Consider the following 9474-nt stretch of genomic DNA (forward strand, 5'->3'; position numbering starts at 1 on the left):
ACAAAACCAGGGGTTTATACCCCCCAAATCCGACTTTCTTGATCGTGGATTTTGCTGCTCATAGAGGCAGAGCTTTCAGCTGTAGCTCTGCCTCCATGCGCGTCAATCGCAGCGCAGATCTCCGCCTCTCCCCCACACCTCTCTGTGAAGGAAGATTGAGAGGGGCGGGGAGAGGCAGCGATCAGCCATAAGCTCTGCCTCATCAGGAAGCACTCACCAGAGTTAGAAGAGGGAATTTGGGGGGTAAAAAAACCTCGTTTTGCCGTGTGATAGCGGCGGTTTAGCAGGGCTTATATAGTTCTGCTTCTGGCTACAAGCAGAAAAGTGAATTTAGACTCGCTTCAGGGTCTAGCACTCCTGGTTTTGGTTCATGCAAAAGACATTGAGCATAAGTGCTTATTAAATAAGCATGTGATTGCCATTTGCATCACACATTTTCATGCAAATGTAATCAGAAAGGATACAAATATATTTTTTTTAAAGAAAGGGGAAATAAAAAAGAAAAACCTCATTCCAAACTTCTACATGGAGAAATGCTACTCAGGTGGGGGAAAATAAATAACCATCAAAAACTGACAGGACCAGACACCTTTTTGTGTGTGAACCAAGCTTAAAACTTTACCAGCATTCAAGCAACAAAAACTCTCAAGCAACCAGCAAAATTCCCCTTCACCATAGCAGAACAAGTGCTGCATTTGCTGGGTTCCAAGGCTTCCCACAAACTCTGCAACCTCTTTAGTGCTCAGGCAAAGACCCCAGAGAGCAAAATGTATAATTTTGCGCACGCTGGTCTACTGCACCGGGTGAGCACCATCCATGGCTGCCCCTGCTACTCGAGGTCCCGGATTTCTTGGTTGCAACTAGGCCGCATACTACCGGTTCTGTCTGCACGCCACACCTACAGGTATTTCCCTCTTCATATATGAGTCTGAAGGGCTTACAGAGTTGCTGACTGATTTGTTTAAAGTTACTGTATAGAGGCCCATTGAGCCATCAGTATGTAGCATGTCTATAAATGACCGCAACATTACAGTATTTCAACAATAGTTTGTGGAAAGTATACAGTGTGGGGTATTAACCAGACCTATTTTTTAAGGTTTAGTACCCCTGAACTGGGGGAAAAAAAAAAAAAAAAAAAAAAATCTATTAAATAAGGACCATGGTTGGCTACATTACCTTTGAAGAAACTGCATGCCACTACCTTCCTTTCCAGTCCCTGTTGCTCCTGTGCTACCTGGAAGTTCCTCCAAGTAGCGCAGAGGTACTGTGAAGTGCGCAGGAGCAAATTCCGAGCTGCACAGATGCAGTGAGAGAGCATTTAAACAAGCACTTTTCTGTGCAAATTGGAACTTGCATGCACAGCTCGATTCATGCGTCATCGCTAGGGGCAGCTTCCTGATTTTCATATTCGACTGGAGGACACCAAATATGAAAACTAATGGAGACCGGGAATGGAGAGGACCCTGACAGCGAGCAGTGTCAGACCACTTCTGCCAAATTAATGTAGTCCACCATGGGCTGGATTTAAAGGAGTTCTGTGGGGGATTGTGGAAGAAAAAAAACGGACACTTACCTTGGGCTTCTATCAGCCCCGTACAGCGGTAATGTCCCACGCCGTCCTCCTCCCATCTGCCGTTCTCCGCCGCCGGCCCCGGTCTACGCGGCATGGGATCCAACTGCGGCTGCGCTAGAGTGGCCGCGCACCCGCTCGCTTCCGCCTGCGTCATCGGAAGCTTACTGCGCAGGCGCAGTACAAGGCTCCGTTGTACTGCGCCTGCGCAGTAAGCCTCAGATGACGCAAGCGGAGGCACGGCAACGCGCATTATTCGTCTGTATGTCAGACGAATAATAGCCCGGTGACGGCTGCGGGGAACGGCGGATGGGAGCAGGACGTCGTGGGACATTACCGCTGCATGGGGCTCATAGAAGCCCAAGGTAAGTGGCAGTTTTTATCTTCAGAAACCCCCACAGAACCCATTTAAAAGATTTTACCCAGTTTCAGGAGTACTTTAAGACTGAGGGCTCTGTCACACCAGAGCCCTTATTCGACGTTTTAACGCAAAGTCTATACTTTGCGTTAACCAAGGTAAAAGGAAAGTCCATAGACTTTCATTTTACCTTTCACACCCAACGCTGCGTTTCCATGCGTTACGGTACGACGCACCTGGGCGCATTTCATCGTCGGGAATCGGCGTTTCCCCGCCGGGTTAATTATCTATTACCGCCGCTACTCAGCGTCGCACCGCAGATTCCCGACAACACGCCACAACACGTGCAAGAGCCGTTCTCCTGCACGCTTTTAATGTGTAACCGGCCTGACTCAAGCAATCAGAAACTACACTTTTCTGGCCTCAGTCAATCCTAAACAGTGCCAGATATCAAGAGTTTTACTGTAATGTACAGAAACACTACATCAGCTAAATTGTTAAGCTATACTTTCTTATCCATAAAAATAATGAATGGAATCAGTGCCTCAGACAAAAAAAAAAAAAAAAAAAAAAAAAATAGATATCAAAACTTGATTGGGAAAGATTAACTGATCATGCATGGCAGGGAAATTGACAGCCACAGCATACTCTGCATTCAATATTATAACAAAATACGTGAAGAGTGTCAACAAAATAACCTTTGTAAAGCGCTTTTCTCCCATATGACAAACCGCAAAGATAGATCTCAGATCAAGATAGGGTTACAGGCTGGACTGTGTAACAGAAGAAATAGTTCATAAATGCCAGACTAAACAGGTGGCTTTTCAGTTTGGACTTAAAGGAAACCAGAGGTGAGAGGAATATGAAGGCTGCCATATTGATTTCCTTTTAAAACAATACAAGTTGCCTGCCAGTCACCCTGATCCTGTGTCTAGTACTTTCAGCCATATATACCCTGAACAAGCATGCAGCAGATCAGGTACTCTGACTCAGCTGAGGTTTTACAGGATTAGCAGTATGCTTCTACCAGGGTTTTGACTCTGACACTGCTTTTGCCAGATCAACAGGGCTGCATTGTTTACAAGGAAATACATATGGCAGCCTCCGTATCCCTCTCACCTCACGTTCCCTTTAAATGCTCCTAAGGATGGAGATGTCCTGATTGGGTGTGGCTGGGAGTTCTGAAGTGTAGGGGCAGCATGACAGAAGGCCGTCTCCAAAGGTTTTAAAGGTGGACTCTAGGGGTGACCAAGTTATTAGATCCTGTTCATACAAGATTGTAGGGTGTGTGATGCAGTTACAACAAATCCTTCAGGTATTCAGGGCCCAGATTATACAAGGATTTGAATGTTAACAGCCAAAGGAGTGAGCAAAGGATTGGAGAACATTGCACTAGGGATGGAATATCTGCTGGAGGTATGAGGTGTCTAAAGGAAACCAGAGATTAATTAAAAGATTTGTACATACCTGGGGCTTCCTCCAGCCCCATCTGCACGGATCACTCCCACACCGCCGTCCTCAGTCGTCTTCTGCTCCGGTACCGGGTCCCGTAACTTCAGCCAGTCTGCACAAACACAGTGCGCTGTCTATGCCTCTCTCTGGCGGAGAATAGTACTCTATAGTAGCAAATATTTTGGCGCCAAGGGACAATGGAACCGCCGCTGAGAAGAACAATGTCCAAAAGTTCAGAAGTCAGGCATACATCAAAGGTCAGCGCAGGTTTAGAAAGTCATATGTAGGGAATGGTAAATTCTTCACCACAATATATCAAATGCTCAGAGGTAGATAGCCGCCAAACATCAAAACTAGAAAAGGCTTACCAGCTCCCAACAACCCACATTATAAGGTTGTAAAATGGCTCAGGTAACAGATAACGTCCAGGGAACATCAGACGTCATGAAGATCCAGTGGACATCCGTATGGAGGTAAAGTTTCAGGAATTTATATAGGAAAACAAAAAACGGCAATATCTAAGCGTAACCCGTTTATTTAGATAAAATTTCTTTAAAAGGCAGTAGATATAAAAACGATAACTCACATACGGGGCCCATAAACAGGGAACCCCAGAAGATTAGCGCGCATGTAATGGTCAATCGTAGATCAATAGACAATGGTGCCGCCTGTTAAGGGAAGGTAACAGGCGGCACCATTGTCTATGGAGAATAGTACTCCACCTGCGCAGTACTATTCTCCGACAGAGCGCACTGCGCTTGCGCAGGCTGGCCGAAGTTTCGGGACCCGGTATCGGAGCAGGAGAAGACTGAGGACGGCAACATGGGAGCGATCCATGAGGATGGGGCTGGAGGATGCCCCCAGGTATGTATAAATCTTTTAATTTAATTCATCTAGGGTACACTTACATTTTTGCAGTGTTCCCTTAGGTGAAAGGAGGAATGTTTCACAACGGCAGATATTTGATTCCTGAAAAACTTAAAAAATCCCTGTCAATCAGTACATTTAGGCTACACACTCAGCTACTACGCATTCGTTAGTACAAAAGTTTTCATAAATTTTCAAACAAATTCCTCCTTACCACTTGGAGGGCGTTTCACTAGCACTCCTGATCGCCACATAATTCCAATTTTCCTTTATTATAAAAGGATAGTTACTTCAAGTGCAAAGTTCACACTGATGATTTTGAAGACGGTAAACTGTGCCAGTTTACTGCCTTCTAAAACCACCAAAAGGCAAGTGCGTCCACATGCCTGAGATAAGGCAGCAACACAGCTCAAAGGGTTCAAGTTGTGGCAAACTCCCAAATGTGTACAGGCCACCGTGAACTACAGTTCAGCTAAATGTCTGGTTTAGCCATCTCACGGCGCAGGGAACAACATTCCAATGAATGTATCGTATCAAATTCATTCATGAAAACTAAAGTGAAGGAAATTCTTTTATCTACAGTCATAATGAACACAAAAACCCTAATTACTTATGTACTGTATTCTGGAGTGTATGTGGGGAATAAACCTGCAAATACTAAAAGGAGTCTCTAAGTACATGTCATATTCAAAATTATTTCTGTACAGGGACCACACAGATTCAATGACTGAAACAGCCCCTAGGGCTCTTTCACATTAGACAACGCGTGCAGGAGCCGTTCTCCTGCACGGGTTGTCTGCCTGTAGCGTGTCTTCGGGTATCTGCGGTGCAACGCAATCAGCGGCGGTAGCTGGTAATTAAACCCGACGGAAACCGCCGGCTCGCGGGTGCGTTGGATGAAAAACTGCGCCCGGGTGCGTCGGAACCGCAACGCATCGAAACGCAGCATCGGGTGTGAAAGGTAAAATGAAAGTCTATGGACTTTCATCTTACCTTGGTTAACGCAAACGGCTGCCGTTTGCGTTAACGCACAAAATCTGCCCTAATGTGAAAGAGCCCTTAGAGCTCCATTTTGGCTTTAACCATGGTCCATAAACCAATTGGGGTGGGTGAATGACCCGAGAGAGAAGGGAAAGCATCTATTTTTTCCCCTGTGCACAAATATATATTAAAGCATGGACATACAGCAACCTTTATGCTGGATACACACCATGCGTTTCCGCGTTCGATGCGTCCGTCGATACGCATCGATTTGATTATTTCCGCCATGTCCGATTCAAGCTTCGATGGATTGTTAGGTCGATTTGCCATACTTTACATGGCAATCGACCTAAAAATAATCGAAATTCGTTCGGAAATGATTGAATCGACGGACGCATTCGACGCGGAAACTCATGGTGTGTATCCAGCATTATACAGTAGAGTCCAGAACTCAACCAACCAGCACAAATTGCCAGCAGTACTCATGGGTGAAGGCCAACTTCTGCTGTTTTGGGGCTCTGCTGTGCTTAAAGGACTTACGAAGTCAACTACGTAAAAAAAGTTAATTACCTGCCTCTAAGTTTCACGCACGGAGGACGCCGTCCGCGCCCTCCGTGCAGCGCCCCCGGGTCCCCCGCTCATTATCCCCCCCGGGCCGGCTCCCCACCCCACGGCCCGGGTCGGGCTCTCCTTCCCCTCCAAAGATGGCCGCTTCCTCTGGCCGCGGCTGCGCAGTCCGCCTGGCCGCGAATGCGGCTGCGCAGCTCTAGGGCCAACCCCTCTGTTCCACGCTACGTAGCGTGGATCGGAGGAGTTGGCCCTAGAGCTGCGCAGCCGCACTCGCCACTAATCCTAACGGGGCCATGCAGCCGCACAATAAGCTGCGGGCTCCATGGCACTGCGCGTGGGAGGGCTCACGCAGCTAATGCACAACACCACATCAGGAAGAAAAGCTGCGCGGTTCCAACATGGAGAGGCTGCGCGGTCCCAACGTGGAGAGAGGCTGCGCTCTGCAATGGGGGCTGTAGATCAGCGAGGGAAGCCTCAGTAGGATCCTGAGGCTTCCCACTCTAAGGTTATGTATGCGATTTTGATTTTGTCAGCTCAGGATCACTTTAAAGAGTGGGTTTCATGGCTCCCCCAAGGTTAATATACTTTCAATTACTGTATTATAACATTTAAAGGGGTTCTGTGGGGGACCTGAGGATAAAAACCGTCCTCCGATCCGCCAGCACCAGGCATTATTTGTCTGACATAGCCAAATAATGTGCGTTGCCGTTCGCGTCCACGGAAGCTTACTGCGCAGGCGCAGTACGAAGTTATCTTGTACTGCGCCTGAGCAATAAGCTTCAGATGACAGGGCAGAAGCGAGCAGGACACGGCCGCGCAGCCGCAGTTGGACGGCGTGCTGCGCTAGACCGAGGCCGGAGGCAGGGAACGGCAGATCGGAGGAGGACAGCATGGGACGTTACTGCTACAGGGGCTGATAGAAGCCCCAGGCAAGTGGCGATTTTTGTCCTCAGAACCCTCCCCCTACAGAACCCCTTTAATATACAGTTCATTGTATGTATATAGAGTAGGGTATAGTACTGAATTAGTTAGGCCTATTTTTAACATTCAGTCTCAAGCAACCAGAAAAAAAACACACTTATTTGGCATCAGCTGATCCCCATCAGTACTGGACAACCAAGACACTATTGTATCAAGCAGAGTGCAGAACAGTAGGAACTCCTGTGGGTAAAAGAAATTCCAAGAGTCCCCTACTGTTTCAGATAGCTTATGCTCAAGTAGAAGCAACATTACAAAGCAGTTGAGATAATTGTACTTTATGATCTTAAAATTCACTTTTCTGTTCTCCCTGCCCTACTCTGGCCAATCCCACACTCAATCGAGATAGTCCCTGTACAAATTACCAGTGGTACTTATCTATACAGTGTTGTAGAGCTCAAAGCACTAGAAAACCACTACTAATGTGCTGAAACCCTGCAGTGCCATTGACATTTTTTCATCACTCCAGATCAATGTCGCCCTTGAAGCTGATGGAACATTCTCCATTTGATTATAGCAAAGCAAAATCAAGCACTTTAAAATTTTAAATCTAAATAAGTAGATTGGGACCCTAGTCTGATAATAAACCACCTTTATTCAGATAAAAGTGACAGATTAAGTCAGAAACAAAAGGGTACAGTCTGTATGTAGCTTGGAATTGAATCTAGAGAGAAGAATGTAATCTGTAAGTGGCAATCTAGCACACACATGACACCTTTCATAGATCAGCAGCCTCCCATATACTGAAAGCATTCTGATCACAGTGTCCTCTTGTTAGCAATGTCCCTCAAGCTTTCCCAATCTAGGTATCCATCGCCCCTCTCCCGCTGCCAGTGACTGTCTTGGCAAGCATTACCTGCAGTGAGCCGGGAGGACACCTCTCCGAAAGGTGACGGCTCCATACGGAGGTATTTCTGTGGGGACGGGCCGGAAGGTGACAGGGGGGCACATCTCCTTCTCTTCGGGGAGGCGCCCGGGCTGTGAAGAGGGTCGAAATCGATAGTCCTTTTAAGCGTGGCACCACAAGCCATGTCCTGAGCTCCGGCCCCTACACAGGGTCAACGCTGAAAGCCAAGCCACCCGACGGGGCTTCACAACAGCCCTCCTCTCCTCGAAGTCCCCGGCCTGTGTCCGTGTCTGCTACAAATACTGCCGCTGCCGGCTGCCCAAGGACTTCCCACACACCGGCCAACCGTCTCCAAACCGCTACAACGATTTACCGGGAAGGATGGCTGCGGATCTCCCTTCTACTCGCCCGAATCCAGTGCCAGCGCCCGCACCCGCCACTCAGCCCCTGATTGCAATATGGCGTTAATAACAACGCCACTGATTCATTCTCGCGCAGATCGGCACAGACAGCGTCAGGAGACTTATGGGTAATGTAGTCCTCATCGCACTGGTGATTAGTTCTACCTAGTGGCGAAAGTACTACACTACCGCCATGCTTTGCGCGAAGGCCGTTACTTCCGTGTTTGAATTTAAATCCCCAGAAGTTGTTTTGAGACATGTAGTTCGAGTACTTTCACAGAGAGGAAGTGGCTAAAAATTTAATATATGGATTGCCAGAATACTTAAAATTCTTAGCTTATTTGAATGTTTACTATGCATCAGTGTTGCTCAACATTATTACAGCATCCTTTTATGAAATTAAATAGGGTGTTTGTTAAGTGTCACTATTGTGGGTAATATGATCTTTTGTATTATACCTATTTATAAATGCTTTCCAAACATTCCTTCAGTCTTTCTTATAATTAATTCAATATAGTTATTTGGATTTATAATTATTTTGCTCTGATTAGTTTAAGTGTACTCTGAGACCAACATAAGTACCCATGGAGTTTGCATAATGCATGTTCAGACACAAGGCTCAGTATAACCAACTTGGGCAGGTCATGATCAATGCAACTTACTCCAATTTTTACTGCATTTATATTATTTAAGCATATTATTATTTAGTAATAATATAGCGCCGACATCTTCCGCAGCACTGTACAGAGTATATATTGTCTTGTCACTAACTGTCCCTCGGAAGAGCTCACACCCTAGTCCCTACCATAGTCATATGTCTACAAAGGCATATCTAGAGGTGTTCTACACCTCCACGCATGCCCCTGTGCTGCACTGCATGCTTGCCCCGTGCCTCCCCATCACTCAGACCTCAAGTCAGATTACCGTATATACTCGCATATAAGCCGACCCCCCAACTTTTACGTTACAAATCAGGAAAAAGCAACTGACTCGCATATAAGCTCCCCCCCAGTATAAATATGTGCACCCAGGTGTTAGGCAGCCCCCTTCCCACAGCCAAATGTGCACCCAAGTGTTAGGCAGCCCCCTTCCCACAGCCAAATGTGCACCCAGGTGTTAGACAGCCCCCTTCCCACAGCCAAATGTGCACCCAGGTGTTAGACAGCCCCCTTCCCACAGCCATATGTGCACCCAGGTGTTAGGCAGCCCCCTTCTCACAGCCAAATGTGCACCCAGTAGGCATATATTTACAATCAGTTTTTGGTACCTGTGCTTTGGCGAAGTCTGGATCAGTTGAAGAAACCTGCCGTCCTGGATGGCAGGAGAGTGCCTGCAGCAGAATGTGGGGCAGAGCTGAGTCTCCAGTATTAATGGAAGGCAGGATCGGAGGGCAGGATCAGATGCCAACAAAGTGGGACAGGTGCTCCTCCACTTTCACTCGCGTGTCCCG

General features: G+C 47.1%; 1 protein-coding gene across 1 annotated transcript in view; it reads right to left on the reverse strand.

The window, feature by feature from the left end:
* The window catches only part of AKIRIN2 (akirin 2), a 34749-nt gene extending 26652 nt beyond the window's left edge, over positions 1-8097 (reverse strand). Inside the window, exon 1 of the mRNA XM_068279396.1 lies at positions 7633-8097. Within this exon, the coding sequence (XP_068135497.1) occupies positions 7633-7807 (175 nt within the window). The 5' untranslated portion in view covers positions 7808-8097. The remainder of the gene's footprint in view (positions 1-7632) is intronic.
* Between the last annotated feature and the right edge of the window lie 1377 nt (positions 8098-9474).

Source organism: Hyperolius riggenbachi, chromosome 4 (assembly GCF_040937935.1).
Source record: "Hyperolius riggenbachi isolate aHypRig1 chromosome 4, aHypRig1.pri, whole genome shotgun sequence".
Lineage (NCBI taxonomy): Eukaryota > Metazoa > Chordata > Amphibia > Anura > Hyperoliidae > Hyperolius > Hyperolius riggenbachi.